Source organism: Micromonas commoda, chromosome 13, assembly GCF_000090985.2.
Source record: "Micromonas commoda chromosome 13, complete sequence".
Classification (NCBI taxonomy): Eukaryota; Viridiplantae; Chlorophyta; class Mamiellophyceae; order Mamiellales; family Mamiellaceae; genus Micromonas; species Micromonas commoda.
The window spans coordinates 975,529-993,201 of NC_013050.1; the positions used below are offsets into that span (position 1 = coordinate 975,529).

Below are 17,673 nucleotides of genomic sequence, written 5' to 3' on the forward strand. Positions count from 1 at the left end.
CCCCGGCATCGCACGGCACGGAACGATGCGCTCCTCCCGAACCACCCCGGTACCGTCGGGGGCTTGCTCGACCTGCTGCTCGAACGTCGCCTTCGTGAGGAGCTCGTCGCAGAGGTTGCGGTGAATCTCGGCCAGGTTCCGGCGCTCGCGGCTGGCGTTCAGGTCGCCCTCCTTTGCGGACGTGCATGTGGGACACTCGCTCGTCGAACCATCGGGGAAGGTTGCGGGTGGACCCGTCCACCTCGGCTTGATATCCCTGCCCCGCTTCTTCGCCTTTGTCGCGCCCCGGCCAGTCTCACCGACTATGAACACGTCGTCGTCACCCGCGAAACCCGCCGCGGAGTCCTTATCGTCGTCGTCCTTCGCGTTCTCATCGGCGTCTTCGCCGGTACCGTCGGTTCCAGCGTGTGTGCCGTTACCCTTCAGGGCGGCGGGCGACACCGACGCGATAAGACGGTTCCAGATTGTCTCCGGGACAGCCACTCGCTTGGCCCACGGAAGGAGCATGCCGTGCTCGCAAGTGATTGCTGACGTGGGGCCGAGCGCAACCGCGGGATGGGCCTCCCCGGACTTCCACGTCTTCCAACGGTCCAGCCACGTCTTAGAGACGAGGTATCGCTGGGACGTGGAGCCCGAACCGAACAGTTCCGGGTCGTGGGAGATCTCCGACGCGACCATCCAGGTCTGCAGCTCGTCCCTCAGCCTCGCTCGATCAGCCTGAGCCTCCTTGGAGTCTGCGGCGGATCGCGCCGAGGAGTTGAGGCACCGGCAGCATATTCCCGCCGACCCTCGCAGCTGAACGCACCCATCCTTCAAGCCCGCGGCGGCGATGATCGCCCACCACGCGGCTCGGGTGATCCTCTTGGCGCTCGTCGCCTTCACCGGGTCCGCCAAGCCGTGGGCGCACAGCAACGAAGTCGTGTCCACCGGAGCGGGGTTGGCGGGTTCATCGCAAAACGACGCGAGATACTCCGACGGGATGAGGTAGTAGTCGTCGGGGTCCTGATCCCGGCACCCGGCGACGTTCTGATCCCGGCATCCGGCGACGTCTTCCTCGTCTCCGTCTCCGTCCTCATCCCCATCCTCCTCGTCGCCCCCGCGCGGTTGCGCGCACGGCGCCGCCTCGGCAACCTCCCTCGCCTGTCTCTTCCGCGTCTGAATCCTCTCCTTCTCCTCCTCTATTCGCGCGGCGTGCGTCTCGATCATCGCCGCGAGCTCTTTATCGTCGTCCTCGATCATCGCCGCGAGGTCGGTCGGAACCTCCGGCACCGAGTCGGCTGAATTCTCCGACCCGTCCCGCCGCCGATACACGAGGAGGTAGGCATCCGGTGACGAGTACGTGCCGTCGAACCTGGTGCTTCCGTCCCTGCCCTTTTTCGGCCGACCCGGCATGGGGCCGTCGTCCTTCTTGGCGCTTAACGGGGTGATCCTGGCCTTCCCCCGCTTGCTCCCAGGCGTCTTCTTGCGCTCAGTCACGTTGGGGTGCGGGGACGAAAGCATTCGAAGCGGGCCCGCGAGTGGATCGTCATCCGTGAACTCGAAGGGATCAGACGCGTCGCCCTTGCCTCCCACGATCGGCGTGTTATCTGCCGTAGCCTTGAACCCGTCGTCGTCAGTCGCGGCTTTGTCAGCCCCTGAACCCCCCGGCGTGCAGGCACTCGGCGCGAGGGGCGGTGCCACCGGCTCACCAAAAGGTCCCCCCTTCAGCTCCTCCACCTCGTCATCGTCAAATCTCCACCAGTTCCCGGCGCGTTCGGAACTCTCATCCCCGGTCATGTAATCACCTCGTACCAGAGCGACGTAGTGACCGCTGGTGGCGTTATGCCCCCGGTGCACGAGTATGAAAGCAAGGTCGTACCACGATGACTCCCCTTCGCCTGGAGCGCGCGCCACAGCCTCGTCTTCCGGGAGGGGCGACACCAGCTCACCGAGGTTCACCGAGGGTGGAAACTCGAAATCATCCGTCACCTTCCGCCTGGACATCGTGTCAAAGTCGAACACGAACCGCTTGAGCTGAAAATTGACGTAACGCGGCAGCCGATGCAACCGCACCGCGCGGACGGCGTCAACCTTCGCGTCGCAAAACTCGCAGTGGTACTTGTTGTCACCCTCGAGTCTCTCCTCGGCGAGGTACTGCCTTAAAGAGTCCATCAGACCCCCGTTGAGGGTGATGCCGCTGTCCGGATGCACCGCCGTTCCCTCAACCCCGCCCACGTACATGCCGCCCACCGTCGCGCCGACGCAGAGCTCAACCTCGTAAAAGTCGGTCGCGTTCTTTGAAGCCGCGCTCGCCCTGCCGCAGCGCTGGCACGTGGTGGCGTAACTGCTCTCCCCCCTGAAGTGCGTCTGGACGAACGTGGCATCCTTCCCCCGCCCCCACCGCTCACCCGCGACGCGCTCCAGGTAGGTGAGCAGGAGCTTGAGAAACTCCTGACCGTCCTGTTGAGTCCCAGTCTCCAAAGCGAGCGAATCGGCGAACCGCGCCGGGTCCGCGAACCTCCTTCCGCCGCACTGCAGGGACGCAAACAACCGCCTCAGCTCCTTCACCGGGGAGACGGTGTCGTCCCGAGATGCCGTCGCCGTCGCGTGGCCATCGTTCGCATGGCCATCGTTCGCGTGCCCATCGTTGACGTGCCCATCGTTCGCGTGCCCATCGTTGGTGTGCCCATCGTTGGTGTCCCCGGGTCCGAGCCTGTACACCGCCGCGCGGAAGGTTGGGATGGCGAAGAGGCACTGCAGCACCGCGTTGACGTAGCAGGTGTTGCCGAGGTTCTTGAGCCCGGCGGGGTGGGTGCGCGCGAGCCTCTTCAAATCGGCGGGGTCCCTGCCGAGATTTTCCAGCAAGGCATCCGCGTCCTTGCGCCACAGTCCTTTCTTTCGGAACGAGCCCTCGGGCGGCACCAGCCCGCAGACGCAGTCGGGCCGTCGCGGATTTCCCTTGCAGGTCGGGCCGCAGCGCACCAGGCCGCTCCCTCCCCCCGCGCCCGAGAGGAAGAGGAGTAGCCTGCCAGTGTCGTCCAGTGTGCCATCGATCGCACGCCTCGAAGCCGCCGCGATGTCCTCATCGCTCGCCTTCAAAACCTTGAGCGCGCGCCCCCCCGTCCCTCCCCTGTTTGCCCTCTTCGCCATCTCTCACCAGATCTCGCGAGGGCGCCCCGGCCCACCGATGGTCGACGGGCGGACCGAAACCGCGCCGTCCGGTGCCGCCGCTCCGGGGACCCCTCTCGCCGCGCTCACGCGTCGCACGCGCGGGACGAGAGGCGGTGGGGACGGCTTCGCCGCGCGGGACGGTGTGGGTACGTCGAGTGGAAGGTGAACCTCGAGAATAACAACGACGAAACCTATTCAGAGCTCCATCTTCACCGGGCCGGACTGCTCCTCCTCCTTGACCGACGCCTTCCCCCTCCTCTGTTGCCTCCACAGCTTGAGCGTCCGGTCGTAGGACACGGTCGCCAGCTCGTTACCTCCCGGCGCCACGTCCGCGCACATCACCCTGGCCTCGTGCCCCCGCAGGGTGTTGATCCGGCTAAAGTCCCGCGACGAGTACAGCTGCGCGGTGCCGTCGTAAGATGACGTCGCGAAGAACCCCCCATCCTTGGGTTCGTATCGCACGCTCGATATCAGCGAGGAATGAGCGGGGACGGTGTACAAACACCCGCGCCTGCGCAGGTCCCATATCCTCGCGGTGTGATCGTCCGAGCCCGTCACGATGTGGAACCCGTTGGGGGAGAAGTCCACGGAGAGGCACTGCTTGACGTGTCCCACCAGCGTCGTCACGCACTTGCCCGAGCGAAGGTCCCAGACCCTGCCGTGTGCTTCGAGGCCCACGGTGGCGCACAGACCCCCGTCCGGGTGGAAGCTCAGGTCGTACACCGGCCTGCTGTGACCCTCCTGGCACAGCAGCTCCTCCCCGGTCTCCACCGACCACAGGCGCCAGGTCTTATCGAAAGACGCGGTTGCCACGTAGTCGCCGCACGGGTGAAACGCCATCCTACCCAGCCGGTCCGCGTGTCCCTTCAGGGTCCGCAGGTGCTTACCCCCCGGGGACCAGAGGTGCGCCACGCCGTCGGCACACGCCGTCCCGAAGCTCACCGTCGTTGACACGGAGGATCCGCTCGCCGCCGTCTCCTCCACCTGCGCCAAAGTCGCACTCGGGTGAAAGTCCGCCCCCGTGCACCGATTCTCGTGCGCTCGAATGGTGACGATCTTCTCGCACCCGTCGCGGCGCCAAAGCCTCGCGACGCCGCCCCACGAGGCGCTCAGGATCATCGCGCCGTCGTCCGGGGTGGAGAAGCGCACGGAACTCAGCGGCCTACCGTCGCCCAGCTGCGACGTCTCGTTGGCGAAGCTCGCCGTCGCCGCCGCCGCGGCGTCGAGGTCGGCCACCTCGTCAACCTCCGGATCCGCCCTGCGCCTCTTGGCTCGCTCGATCCTAGCCTTGGCTCTGGGGAGGGAGAATGAGGCGATGGCGGTGCGGGCCCGCATCAGGTTCGCGGATCCCTCGGTGTAGAACAGCTCCTTCTGGACCTCCTGCTCCTCCACCACGAGCGCCTCCTCGGGAAGCGCGAGCTCGCCGCCGTCCTGCGCGTCGAGCTCGGCGAGCTTCTTCCTGAGGCGATCCCTACGATCGCCGGGCCCCTCGCCGAACAGGGTGATCGGTTCCCCGAGCGCCCTCAGCTGCTTGCGAACCTGGGAGTCGTCGGTAGTGACCGCGACCGAGCGCTGCCTGCGTCTCTGCTCGAACTCGCGCAGCAGCTCCTCCTGCCGCTCGCGCGTCGCCGCGGAAGCAGCGCTGAGCTCGAATCGCTCCTCCTCCTCGCCGCCGCCCGTGTGGATGTTGCCAGCGGCCACTCCCTCTGCTGTTCCATCGCCGAGCTCAATCTCGCCGAAGACCACCGGAGCACCCTCACCCGCGGGGATATCGACGCCGTCCTCGTCCATTTCCGCGTCGATCGACGGTCCGAGCCTCGAACTATGGCCCGCGCTCTTGCCCTCAACCCTGGTTCGCATTTTTCAAGTTCCCGTCTCGGCGAACGAAGCCGCGCTGTTGGTTTCGAAGGGGAAGTCAGCTGTCAATGAGTCACGCTCACTACCTCGGCTCGCGTCATACGCTCACGCACGGTTCCGACCTTGCCCCGCATCAGGTTCATTCAGAGGTTCCTCGCGCGTTTCGTCTCCAGCGATGTACGGCCTCGCCTCGACCCGCTCCGCGATGGCCGGGGTCCGCCTGAAACCCGCGCGTCTCGATACTCATAACAACAAACGATATGACACACTTCGGATGACGAGGACGCGGTCGGGGGCGACGGTCCACGCGGCGCACGAGGTTCATATGTTGGGGTCAAGGGAGGCACTCGATGCGCTGCTGGAGAGTAGCAAGGGCAAAAAGGTGGTGCTGAACGTCAGCTCGAGCAAGTGCGGCCCCTGCAAGCTGCTCATGCCCACGCTCCAGAAGTACGCGGACGAGCACGGGGACAAATGCACGTTCGCCAAGTTCAATTTTGATGAGGACAAGTCGCTGCAGGATGCGGTGAAGGAGTGGAAGATTCAGGGCGTGCCAACGTACAGGCTCTACAACGAGAAAGGGGAGTGCACGAAGATGTTCACGACGGGGTTGCCGGACAAGCTCGGCAGCGCGCTCTACCTGTTCCTCACGTGACTGCGAGTGACTGCAGAGATTTGTTTTTGAGTTGAAGTTGCTTTGCCTGTTACAACCTTACCTAGGGTGGCCATCACTTGCCCTTCTTCTTCTTCTTCTTCTTCGTCTTCCCCTGCTTCTTGTCGATATCCTCCTTATTCTTCTCCTCGACATCGGGGGCGACGGCTTCCTCCACCTTATCCTGCTCAACCTCCGTAGCCGGTGCATCCTCAGCCTCAGCCTCAACCTCCGGGACTGGTGGTGCCGGTTCAGCCTCAACCTCCGGGCCTGGTGGTGCCGGTTCAGACTCAACCTCCGGAGCGGGTGCTTCCTCAGCCTCAACCTTCGGGACTGGTGGTGCCGGTTCAGCCTTCTCCACAGTCTCCTCCTGCGCGGACGGCTGATCTTCATCAGCCGTCGCGGGCGGAGTCTCGACTCCATCTCCGGATTCGGACTCACGCCATGACTCGCGAAGCTCCATCGACTCTCTCAACCACTTGTTGTTCATCTCGATGGAGTTTTTGACCAGCTCGAGGCGCTTTCGGGTCCGTTCCGACCAATCCTCGTCCGTCATGTCGGGATAGTCGGCAGCGCTGTCCAACACCGAAGACGGGGACTGCTTCTCCTTCTCATCCACGATACTCACGTGTTTCACCTCCTCCAGCCACCGCGACGTGCGCGCGAGCATCTCCTCGACAGACATGGGCGGTGAGGGTGGAACCTTTGTCGCAAACGGGTCAGCAAGCGGTGAGGGTGGAATCTTGGTCGCAACCGACGCAACCAGTTCAGCGAGCGGCTCTGGCTCCACAGCCACCGACGCGTCCTCGGAGAGGCTCATTCGAACCGAGTCGGGCATTTCGATCGGTTCGCCGTTGAAGCCCACCGATCGCTTCGGAACCGCGCGAGCCGCGGCCAACCTCGCGACGCGCGTGTTAAACTCGGTCGCCATCCCCGACTTCGCGGCCTTGACGGCGAGCTCGTTCAGCTCTTCATCGTTGTAACAGTCCTTCCCGGGTTTGCCTGAGATGATCGAGACCATTCGACGGTTCCGGTCAATCTCGGCTTGGATTCTGTCGACCATGGCGATTTTGGCCTCTGCCGCGGCCTCCCTCTCCTCCGGGGTGAGATAGGCCCAGCCCGCAAACTCCAAAGCGGCGATGACGTGTTTGCTCCACTCCCCGGGATCGTCCACGCGAACCTCAACCTTCTCCACGTCGGGCGTCAGCATCCGCACCATGGACCTGTCCTTGCTCAGATTCAGCTGCGTTCGATCGTTGAACACGACGCGAACTCTGCCGTCGGCGTACGCGGTATACCAGCCGTCGCCATCGGCTCTTAATTCCTCCACAACCTCCATCGAATGAGGCGCCCATACGTCGCCGACAAACTCCGCAGCCGTCCGAAACGCCACGAGCCTCGGGGTAACCTTCCCGATCGGAACCTTTCCCACGGCCAACATGGGCGCGAACCTTCCGTACTCGTCAATCCCCTCGGTCGCGTCGACGCCCTCGGGAACCGGCAGCCCGGTCGCGCGGAACACCCGCCCGCGGTACCCGCCCGCGCCGGCAACCGTCTCGGGGACGGCTTCCGAAAGGTACAGCGCCGCGTTCGCCCGGCCGCCGCGCTCGTCGGCGACGTACATCACGCAAGACCCGCCCTTGGTGGTGACGAGCGCGGAGCCGTCCTCCATGTTGGCGAGCGCCTCCATCCGCTGCGTCGTGATCCAAGGCACGGCGCCGCACCTCGAGCGAGACGCCTTCACCGCCCACATCACCGTCCCTTCCGCCAGCTCGACGACGGGCGCGCGGCCGGTCGCCGAGGGGAACCCGTCCACGTCGGGTTCGGCCCACCAACGCTCGTCCCCCTCGTTCAACCAGACGCGACTGGACGAAGTCGGCTCGTCATCGCCAGCCGACCGCGAGGGGGTTTCCGGGAGAACGGTGACCGATCCACTTGGATACCACTTGGACCCTAAACCAATCGCCGAGCCCGAACCCGTCGTCGTCTCATCCTCGCCCGTCATCGTCTCGTCCTCGTCCTCGCCCGCGTTCAACACGTCGGTGAGGAGGTCGATGGGGTAGGACCACCGCGTAGGCGCTGTGTCGGCGCAGAAGGTCTGCGTCTGCCAGACGTAGTCGCACTTGGTGCCCGTTCCGTTGTCCGATTGGCGCGTCGCAAACAACACCGGGAAGGTGACGTGCGCCATGAGTCCGTGGGCGGAGAGCACCACCCGAGCGATGCCGTCGATGGACTCCAGAGCGACCCCACCGCCGTCGAGTCTGGTCAGGTGACCCCCAGCCTCGGCCTCCGCCGCGCTCTCGCTCCAACGCGCGTGCAGTATCTTCCTCCCAACCCTGAATGACCGCGGCGGTACCTCGGACGCCGCGGGCTTGGTGACGCACGGCGGACAGTAAGGAACCTCCACGTGCGTGTTGCGAAACTCGAGAGAAGCCCTGAGACGTGGGGCGAAACGCGAGATCGCAAACTCGCTCAGCTGCCGCGCCGTCTCCCCCGACGCATCGTGCGCGGTGAAGTACTGGCCGGTGGGGTCGAGCACGATGCTGGATAGGTCGCTGAACGTGCACTTCACCGCTCCGTCGTCGAATATGATGCCTCGCACGAGCGACGGCTTACCCTTGAGCGCCTTCACCTTGGGTTTGGGGTTCGACGGGGATTCCATGACCCGTGACCTCGTGCGCGAGGCGACGACGACGGCGTCCGGACGCATTGATGAGGGCTTTGGGGGTGTGTCCCGCGGGCACCCCTCGCGCTCGAACGGCGGGCTCGGCGCGGTGTGGCGCGGTATCGGTCCACCCGAGTTAACGGGCATCTCGTCCACTCCCGCCGATACTCCCTCGGCACGGGCCCTTCGGCTCGTGCGCTGGGTCGTCTGTTGGCCGAGATTCAAATTAAATCGGCTCGCCGTGGGAGGCCGGCGAGGCAAATCTGGACGCGCAACCTGATTTTCACTTCGCCTCTTCGTTCGAATCTGGCTGGAGATTTCGCGCGAATTTTGGCCTCTCGCCCGCTGGTGTGCTCCAGTCCGTCACTGTGGGACGAGGCGCGTCCGGGTTCACGCGGACGCCGCACTCTCGCGAGGAAGGCGACGCGAGTCACTCTCGGCTCCTACTCACCTCCGACTTTCCAGGCTTCTCAAGCTCGAGTTCGTCGCGCGCTTCAAACCCGCCGCGGATAACCGACAGCGAACATCTGCCTGCGATATAAGCGCGTATCCGGGCAGAGGGGTCACGTTTGAGTTTTCCATCCCGGGCACGAAGGGGCCTTCGACGGGCGCGAGGACGGTACTCTGAGGGTTTCGGGGCACGATGTCGATGTCAGGGTCGGGCTCGCCCTTCAAGCGACGCGAGATGGACGTCACTAAGCTGTGAGTGAGACGCGTTAACCCCCAAACCCGCGGGACGCGGCCCCACCCCGTCCCAGGATTTTTCCCTCTGCTGACTCGACGCGACGCCAGCCAATACCAAAACCCGCCAAAGCTTGACCTCGCTCGCGCGTTCCGTCGAACCCACTCCTCCGCAGGATGATGAGCGACCACGAGGTGGAGCTGGTGAACGACTCGATGCAGGAGTTTTACGTCAACTTCCACGGCCCGCCGGACTCGCCGTACGAGGGAGGTGTGTGGAAGGTTCACGTCGAGCTGCCCGAGGGGTACCCGTACAAGTCCCCGAGCATCGGATTTGTGAACCGGATGTACCACCCAAACGTCGACGAGCGCGCGGGGAGCGTGTGTCTGGACGTCATCAACCAGACGTGGTCGCCGATGTTCGACCTGGTAAACATCTTCGAGATCTTCCTCCCGCAGCTCCTGCTCTACCCGAACCCCACGGACCCGCTCAACGGCGACGCGGCGGCGCTCTTGCTCCGCGAACCCGACGCGTACGCCAAGAAGGTGCGGGAGCTGGTGGGTCAGTACGCCAGGCCGGAGGATCTGGTGCAGAAGAGGGGACCGAACGCGCCGGGGAGCAGCGGGGAGGACGGGGAGAGCGACGACGACATGGGGGCGGACGACTACATATCGAGCGATGAAGAGGGGCCGGACATGGACGTGTGACGACCGAGCCGCGGAAAGGAAACCCCCGCCGGGGGTGATTGATTGCGAATTAGCATCGGCGAGAAGAACCGCCGCGCCGCGGCCGATGGCTTCACGACCTCCACGAGAAGGACGAGGGATGAAGAAAACAACGACTTACAATGTATTTGTATGACACATCGCTCACAGTGTACATAATTTCGGGGTCTCTCGACTCGTCCCCCGCGCACGAACTTTTACTTCACGGAATCAAACCCTCACGAGGCTCGGATGGGCACGCCCGACCTGTTTGCCTCGTAGGTTGGCGACGACGCCACCTCCTCGTCATCGACGAATCTCTGGTACCTCGACGACCCGGCGGCGAGCACGGCCTCGATCTCCTCCAGCGTCTTACCCCTCGTCTCCGGCAGCAGCGCGTAAGTGAACACGAAGTGAGAGGCTGACACGCACGCAAAGAGAGAAAACGCGCCCCCGACGCCGAGCCAGCGCGACAGGGACAAAAACGTCATCGCAACCGTCCCGCTGGTGATCCTGTTCGCAGCCATGGAGAACGCGACACCCTTGGAGCGAACCCTGAGGGGAAAGATCTCGCTGGCCACCACCCAAGTCACCGGACCCATGCCGAGAGAGAAGCTCGCCATGAAGAAACAGAGCGCGAACAGCGTGATCCCCGCCGCCGAACCGCCAGCCTGCGCGGCTCCGAGGCAGTACGCCAGCAGCCAGAGCGACGCGGTCACGGCGGCGATGGAGGACAGGAGCATCACCCTGCGCCCGTACCTGTCCACGGAGAACTGACCGACCGTGATGAACACCGTCTTGCACATGCCGACGACGGCGGCGGCGCCGAGCTGGTCGCGCTCACTCTCCACCCCCGCCGCCTTGAGCACCTGCGGCACGTAGTAGACGGCAGCCTCGGACCCGTTCGCCTGCTGGAAGAAAGCCGTGCCCGCGCCGATGAGCAGCGCCCTCCTCGCGACGGGCTCTTCGAACAAACGAGCCCAACCTTTCTTACCCCTGTCGCCCTGGCTCTCCTCTTCCGCGTTCTGCTGCGCGATGATCTCCTTGATGTCCGCCAGCGCAGGCCCGGCTGCTGCTTCGCCGCACGTCCTCACGAGCACGTCCCTCGCGAGCGCCTCGTTCCTGGGTTCCCTCAGCAGCCACCTCGGGGACTCGGGCAGCTTGGGGATGTTGAGGATGTATATGAGCGCGGTGGGGACGAGGGGCAGGAGCATCAGCCCGCGCCACCTGGGAGAATCGCTCAGGTTGACGAACACAAGGTTGGCCAGGTAACCGCCACACAGGCCGAGGTTGATTGAGATCTCGAAGCAGGACACGAGGACGCCTCTCCACGCGGGCGGCGAGATTTCCGCGATGTACTGCGGGCAGATGGCGAACCCGAGGCCGACACCCAGGCCGACTATCAGGCGCCCCAAGAAAACCATGGCGAACGAGTGCGACGCGGCGATGACGAGCATGCCAACCGCGTAGAGCACCACCGCGATCTTCACGCACTTGACCGCGCCCAGCTTGTTGTACATCGTGCCGCCCGATATGGCTCCCGCGGCGGACACGAAGTTGAGGCATCCCACCGCAATCTCCTCCTGCGAGCTCGTGAAGCTCAAATCTCGGGACATGGGCAGCAGCGCGCCGGACATGACCCCGATGTCGTACCCGAGCAGCCCCGCGAATATGCTCACAGTCATGACCGAGGAGACTGCGAGCCACTCCAGGCTGCCCCCGCGCTTGCTCGCGTCCTCCATCTCCATGCTGCTGATCATCTCTCGGGTTTCGTCATCCTGCCGGACATCCTTCTCAGAAGCCGTCATGGAGTCCCTCTCGACGTATCCTCGGCGCATTTGGGGCCCCTCGCCCGGCGCGCCCCTTCACAGTGGTCCCCAGCCCCAACGGACGGTGAGCTGTGATTGGTCGACGGCTTGAAAAACTGGCGCCAGCCAAAACGGGAAAAAAAGTCTGGGAAAAACCGCCGGCCGCTTTCGGCGAAGCGTTTCGTGGTTGCCAAAAAGACACGCGCGCATGGCCGATTGGATGGGGCGCGGCGCGCAATGCGGCGTGCACGAGACGTATCGACTGCACGGAGAGTTTGATTTTGAGTGCCACGAACGGTTCGCAGCGCTCCTGGGTTTGGGAAAGCGGCGCGAAGAGCCCATCGCGCCCAAGGTCAACATCGCTGACGATGAGGCCCAGATCGAGAACGAGGAGAAGACCAAGGCTGTCGAGCACTCCACGCCCAACCTGCCCGGTATCGCCGCTCTTCGAGCCGAGGTGAGGGCATCCAGCGAGCGCGTGAAGCTGTGTAAGGGCGGCGCCTCTTTCGTGGAGGTGGTACGCACGCGAAGGGACGACGGTCGGGAAGGCAGCAGGACGGTTCGGGTCGAGGTTTCCAATAACGACCCCCGGAGATCGCGCGGCGGGGCGGACGCCGGTGACTTTGAGACGATCAAACATCGGCTCGACGAGCACCTGACGGATCACGTCCAAAGACTGAGCGCCGAGAGGGAGCGCACGTACGCGCGGAAGGTGCGGGCCCTGGAAGAGGTGTTCCTGAACGGCGATTCCCGCGCGAAGCGACTGGATCCCGTCGAGTGGCGACTGGAGTGCGAGAGGCGGAGGCTGAAGGACTCCATCGAGGCGCTCGACACGCACCCGTGGTACGCGAGGATACTGAAGACCGTCGGCACGTCGGAGAGCGCGGCCTATTTCTTGTCCAAGCCCGGTGGCGCCGGCGCGGGGGGCATCGGCGAGTCGGTCCCCGGCGGATTCGGTTCCGCGGGCGCCAACAACAGGGGGTTCGCTCGAAGGGAGCCCAACAGGGCGGAACTGGTCGTCGGCGTGGCGGTGAGGGACGTGGTCGAGAGCGGGAGGATGTTCGATCGCGACGAGTTCTTCGCCATGTGCGCCAGGCTCGATCCGAAGGATCTATCTCGAGGTGAGCGAATGGTCGCGTTCATTCGCGAGGAGCTTGGGGTGACCGCAGAGGAGTACGAGGACCGGGTGAGTTCAAGGGGGTAAAAAAAAGAGAGAGTACGCGTTCATGCCGTCGTTCGAAAACGTGTCGTACATCATCCCTCGATGAGCTCTTCTGATAGGAGTCGCAGCACATCACTCGGCGTCACGACGGAGAGAGGGTGCCCGTCACTGCTGACGATGTAAACGTGATGGATCCGGGCCGATACCATGCTCGCCACCACGTCTCTGATCGTCGCGTGGATCCCGCAGCAGACCACCTCGTTCATTTCATCGAGCCCGGGGTTATCGGCCATCGCGCGACCGAAGGAAAAGCTGCCCCTCTGCTGCCTCAGGAACTCATCGACGTTGAGCGAGAGCCTATGAATATTCGACGGCGTCATCCCTCGAAGGTCGCTGATGGAGATGTTGGCGACAATCTTGAACTCGTCGTCGCAAATTCCCAGCGCGGACACTCTCTCGGCGTCCATGAGCGCGAACGCCTCGAGCGCGGTGGTTCCAGAGGCGGATACGCAAAGAACGCCGCGGTAGTGGTACGGGGCTGGGAGGGTGATGCCCGGGTCGGGCGGAACGGCGTGAGAGTGCGCTGTTCGAGCGGTGGGCGACCCGGAGCCGTCACCGCCGCTTCCGTTCCCCTCTCGCTGGTTCCACGCGTGGGCGGTCTGGCGCCTCGATCGGAGCAGGCCGCACTCTCGCACGCTGAGCTCCAAGAAGGGCGTCATCTTGACGTCGTCCCTGCGCTCGTGGATGTGGCGGATGAGATCGGATTGGGACACAATCTCAAACTCGCTCGGGTCGGTGATTTTGGACCCGTCGTCAAACGCGGGGTCCCAGTCGTACACGCCCACCCTGTGGTTGCACGCGAGCGGGTGCGTCGGCGAGAGCGGGCGCTTCGTCAGCGGGTGAAAGAACGCGCCGCTGATCAGGGCGAGGAGGGAAGCGTTCTTGTACCCGCGGTAGATGGCCTCGCCGTCGCCGCGTTCGTGCACCGGGTTTTCCGCTCTGGCAGCCCTGAGGGTCTGGGAGAAGAGTCCCGCGCCGAGGGTGGACTGAAGGTTTGACACCAGGTCAGCCTCCTTCATGTCGCCGTATCCCTCGTTTCTGAGCCTTCCAGGGTTGATGCCGACCGTCTCCGACGTGCTCGTGGTCACGGGAGGCCTGTCGAGCTCCGAACCGTACCCGCTTCCTCGGACCAACCACTTCCTGCAAGCGCGGACGAAGATGGCGAGTATCTCGTGGACGTCGACGAAGCCCGAGAAGGCTCCATTCGTGCGGTCGATGACTGGGGCGGAAGTGATGCGATGAGACGCGAGAGTGTCTAGTATCGAGCCCAACGTGTCGCCGGGGTCTACGAAAACAACGGGAGCCCGCTTGGCGAGGGTCTGTGTGACCCTCGGTCCCGTCACGCGGTCGTCAAGGTACTTCGCCACGGTGAGCGAGGACAGGTATTCACGACTCGACTTTAGGGCGCTGAGGACCCTCGAGACGTCCTCATCGCGGCGCCTCATGCCCGACAGTGTGCTCGACGCTCTGTGAATGCGAGACGTGGAGGTTGCCGAGTCGAGTCAGCCCTTGTCGCGTCCAAGATTTTCCAGGAGCATTTATCCAAGGAAAATCGCCTTGGAGCTCTGTATATGATGACTAGTGCTTCAACATCCCAGCCGGTGTGCTATGCTAACTGGCCAACGCCGCTGCCTCAGCCCAGAACGTCGCGTCGGCTTCATCGTCCTTAAATGTAGGCGGTTTCCACGCGATGTCGTTCTTGGCCGGCCCGTCCTCCTCTGCCGCGACAGACCAAAACAACTCCTCATCGTCGTCATCATCATCAAAGCTCGGCGGTGTCCACTCAGCCTTCGGTTCCTCCGTAATGAACGATGCGAGCGCGACAGCCTCGCGAGCCAACTCCGAGGGAAGAGGTCGGAGACATCCTCTATGACCGCGACACTCCGGATCGTGGCATCGCTGGTAATATGCCCCCTCGCGGAAGTCCACCACAAACATGACGTTGTTGCTTTTGTGCGGTCGTTCAACGTTCTCGCAGAACCTGTTCTTCTGCATGTTCATCACCACAACCCCGTGATCGGGAAACGCGCACCACGTTCGAACCTCGGCGCCAGAGCAGCCCGCGGGTGACCATTCGTCGAAATCACGGCATACAAACGCGGCCGTCTCAGGGCAGGGCATTACACCATCTGTTATACCACGAGGACAATCGCCGCGGTTAACATTGGCTTGCTCTGCTGTTATCACGCCATAGCCCTGCAGTTGCCTGCCACCGATGTAGGAGCTCTGCTGCCCGACGCCCTCATAAGATATAAGTCTGGCTCCCCGCTCCACGTTACATACCAGAGATGAGTAGAACATGGTCTCGTCAGCCATCGTCGCCGGAACGGTGACGCCCGGTGGGCGCCACAGGCGGTGCGTGGGCAGCAGCCGAACGTTCTTCCCGCTCTTGGACGACAAGTACAGCCGAAACGCTCGGTTGCGCGTGTAAACACCGAGATCCACGAATGGAATGTCGCGCTCGCTGGCGCCCTTTACACCGTCATCGTCCTCTTTGCGCACGAAGCACGCCTCGCACCGCGGGTCGGTTTCCCTGTCCTTCAGTATCCTGTCGAAGAGCCTACGAACGAAATGACCCGCGTGCGCCGCGTTGGCGAACGCGACACCCGGCGTCCTGAACACGAGATGCCGAGAGAACTTGGTCGCACTCGTCGACTGTAGCTCCATCACGCACTGGGCAGGTCGAAGCGGCGCGCCGTCCGCGCCCACGACCCCCTCGCGCGTGGCCAGGTCTTCGAGGACGAGTTCGACGAGCGCATCCGTCGCGGCTGTTCCGTTGACGTCCGCGTTGGCGCCCAGCGCGTACTCCAGGTCGAAGTAGAGATGGCACGGTCTCGCCTCGCGTATTAGCTCGTAGTGATGCCTCTTGCCGAACAGCTCCGGGGCGCTGTACCTGCGCCAGAACTCTTCGTACGTCGACGCGATGAATTTGCGTCTCCCAGTCGAGTGATCCTCCGCCGAGAAGAATCTCATCGCGGTGGTGTGGTGTTCGTCCTTGTCCTTGTCGCCATCTTCTCCCTCGGCGAGTCGCCTCGTCACCGCGCGGTTCTTCTCCTCCCACGCATCTCCCCACTCGAACGCCATCTGCTGCCGCGGGAACTCTCTGTACGGCTCGCTGTGCTCCTCGTGCTCGCGCACCGCACCTCCCGTGCTTCGTCGCGCCTTGGCCACGATCCTCTCAACCTTCCTCCTCGCGGCTCTCTCCTGCCACCTGGAGATGAATGGGTGCGGGTCTCCGGACCCATCCGCGTATGCAGAACTCTTGGGCGCGTAGAAGAGCGACGGGGCCATGGGCGGCGGCCTCACGTGCGCCTGAGGCTTCTTCTTCGGCGTAGCAGTGCGCTCGGCGCAGAAGAGGTCGCAGATCTCGTATATCGGCCTCGGCCTCGGTTGTCGAGCCCAATGACTGAGCCGCTTTCCCCTCGCCGACGCCTCGTTCGTGAGACTATCCAGGACCTTACGGAAGCTCTCCGTGGCCTCCTCCACGCGCTCCGCCGAGCGCTTCTTCCCGACCGCCCCCATGTTCGCCCGGCGCCGTTCAGTTTGAACTGATTCTGACGAGGTGTGCCAGAGGTGCCCACCTGCAGCTTTGAAAAAAGTCAAACCTCAATCGGCACAAGGCAGCGCGCCGTCGTCTTACCGTTGGAGAGAGGGGGAGGTTGAAACGCTGTCCCCTCGACGATGGGCGTACCCGGAGAGGACAGCGCTCCAGCGCTGTTCGAATTCGGCACCGCGTTCCTGAAGCAGGAGGTGCTCGGCCGGCTGGATCTCGCGGACCGAGCATCGTTACTCGAAACCTGCCGAAGCGGTCGCGACCTCGTCAAGGATGCGGGATTGGACCCGTCCACCAGCGGGCGGCTGCAGCTGAAGGATTTTGTCGGGTCAGTGGAGCGATTGGCGTGGGCGCGAGACCACGGCTGCCCGATGGACACCACAGTCTGTGCTACCGTCGCTCTGCATGGTCAGCTTGACGTGCTGCAGTGGGCAGTGGAGCAGGGCTCGCCTTGGGATGCGCTCACAACGGCGGCAGCAGCGGAAGGCGGACACCTGGAAGTGCTAAAATGGGCGAGGGAAAAGGGATGCCCCTGGTTATGCTGGACCATCGAGAGTGCCGCTGAGCACGGGCACCTCGAAGTCCTCATGTGGGCGAGAGAGCGTGGGTGCGAATGGAGTCCTCTCGCGTGTTCGCTTGCGGCGCGGGGTGGTCACCTCCAGGTTCTGAGGTGGCTCAGAGACGAGAGTGTGCATGGGAAAGGGTCGGTGTGCCCTTGGAACGCGTGGACCACCGAGGAAGCGTCGAAAGCCGGTCATGTTGAAGTTTTGCGCTGGGCTTATCAAATTGGCGGATGTTCCATCAATGCGACTCGATGCGTCAAGCGCGCGGTGGAGAATGGGCGACTCGAGGTGCTGAAATACCTCTGGGAGCAGAACCCCGACTTCTTCGATGGGATCGCAGATGTGTGGAGGATGGCGGGCGTGTGCGGTCAGATCGAGGTGTTGCGTTGGTTGTTCGCTGTTGGCGCGAGGCCTGCGGACTTCAGCGATGAAGTCAACATCACCGCCGGGTGGGGGCGACATAAAAGTGGATTCGAATGCCTGCGATGGGCATACGATGTTGCGCACGTGCCTCTGACGTCAGATAACATATGGGACGCTGCAGTTGGCGGCATGCTCGAGGCTATGCAATGGCTCAGGGAGCGAGAGGTTGATTGGGCGGATGGAACCACCACTGAGCTCGCCAAGTCGGGTCACTTGGAGTTGCTGATATGGGCGCGACAGAACGGCGCTTCGTGGGAGGAAGAGACTTTCCCGTGCGTCAAGTACACGCGGGGACTGGGTAGGATCCGCAGATATCTCAGAGACGAAGGGTGTCCTGGAAGCAGTTCGGAAGACCCAGACAACGCCGACGTAGATTGGATGGATTAAAATCCCTTAG

General features: G+C 63.7%; 9 protein-coding genes across 9 annotated transcripts; 3 read left to right on the forward strand and 6 right to left on the reverse strand.

Moving 5' to 3' along the window:
• Positions 1 to 1,995: 1,995 nt before the first annotated feature.
• On the reverse strand, positions 1,996 to 3,129 carry MICPUN_87951 (predicted protein; the record flags this gene model as incomplete). Its single annotated transcript, XM_002505814.1, has 3 exons — positions 1,996 to 2,176; positions 2,219 to 2,541; positions 2,632 to 3,129. Coding segments are annotated over 3 exons (1,002 nt in total), but the record flags the coding sequence as incomplete, so codon positions are not given.
• Positions 3,130 to 3,417: 288 nt separating this feature from the next.
• MICPUN_67596 (predicted protein) lies at positions 3,418 to 4,755 on the reverse strand (the record flags this gene model as incomplete). Its single annotated transcript, XM_002505815.1, has 1 exon — positions 3,418 to 4,755. A coding segment is annotated over one exon (1,338 nt), but the record flags the coding sequence as incomplete, so codon positions are not given.
• Positions 4,756 to 5,212: 457 nt separating this feature from the next.
• On the forward strand, positions 5,213 to 5,659 carry MICPUN_63851 (predicted protein; the record flags this gene model as incomplete). Its single annotated transcript, XM_002505577.1, has 1 exon — positions 5,213 to 5,659. The coding sequence occupies one exon, from the start codon at positions 5,213 to 5,215 to the stop codon at positions 5,657 to 5,659; it is 447 nt and encodes a 148-aa protein (XP_002505623.1).
• Positions 5,660 to 5,732: 73 nt separating this feature from the next.
• Positions 5,733 to 8,468, reverse strand: MICPUN_103957 (predicted protein; the record flags this gene model as incomplete). Its single annotated transcript, XM_002505816.1, has 1 exon — positions 5,733 to 8,468. The coding sequence occupies one exon, from the start codon at positions 8,466 to 8,468 to the stop codon at positions 5,733 to 5,735; it is 2,736 nt and encodes a 911-aa protein (XP_002505862.1).
• Positions 8,469 to 8,694: 226 nt separating this feature from the next.
• Positions 8,695 to 11,542, reverse strand: MICPUN_109423 (major facilitator superfamily). The gene is made up of 2 exons (XM_002505817.1): positions 9,179 to 11,542; positions 8,695 to 9,023 (listed from the first exon to the last, which is right to left on the reverse strand). Exon 1 carries the CDS (start codon positions 11,513 to 11,515, stop codon positions 9,947 to 9,949), a length of 1,569 nt encoding a protein of 522 aa, XP_002505863.1. The 5' UTR covers positions 11,516 to 11,542; the 3' UTR covers positions 8,695 to 9,023; positions 9,179 to 9,946.
• Positions 11,543 to 11,723: 181 nt separating this feature from the next.
• Positions 11,724 to 12,705, forward strand: MICPUN_63855 (predicted protein; the record flags this gene model as incomplete). Its single annotated transcript, XM_002505578.1, has 2 exons — positions 11,724 to 12,647; positions 12,685 to 12,705. 2 exons carry the CDS (start codon positions 11,724 to 11,726, stop codon positions 12,703 to 12,705), a joined length of 945 nt encoding a protein of 314 aa, XP_002505624.1.
• A 64-nt stretch (positions 12,706 to 12,769) lies between these two features.
• Positions 12,770 to 14,182, reverse strand: MICPUN_63856 (protein kinase; the record flags this gene model as incomplete). The annotated part of the gene is made up of 1 exon (XM_002505818.1): positions 12,770 to 14,182. One exon carries the CDS (start codon positions 14,180 to 14,182, stop codon positions 12,770 to 12,772), a length of 1,413 nt encoding a protein of 470 aa, XP_002505864.1.
• A 166-nt stretch (positions 14,183 to 14,348) lies between these two features.
• Positions 14,349 to 16,259, reverse strand: MICPUN_63857 (predicted protein; the record flags this gene model as incomplete). Its single annotated transcript, XM_002505819.1, has 1 exon — positions 14,349 to 16,259. The coding sequence occupies one exon, from the start codon at positions 16,257 to 16,259 to the stop codon at positions 14,349 to 14,351; it is 1,911 nt and encodes a 636-aa protein (XP_002505865.1).
• Positions 16,260 to 16,418: 159 nt separating this feature from the next.
• On the forward strand, positions 16,419 to 17,663 carry MICPUN_63858 (predicted protein; the record flags this gene model as incomplete). The annotated part of the gene is made up of 1 exon (XM_002505579.1): positions 16,419 to 17,663. One exon carries the CDS (start codon positions 16,419 to 16,421, stop codon positions 17,661 to 17,663), a length of 1,245 nt encoding a protein of 414 aa, XP_002505625.1.
• Between the last annotated feature and the right edge of the window lie 10 nt (positions 17,664 to 17,673).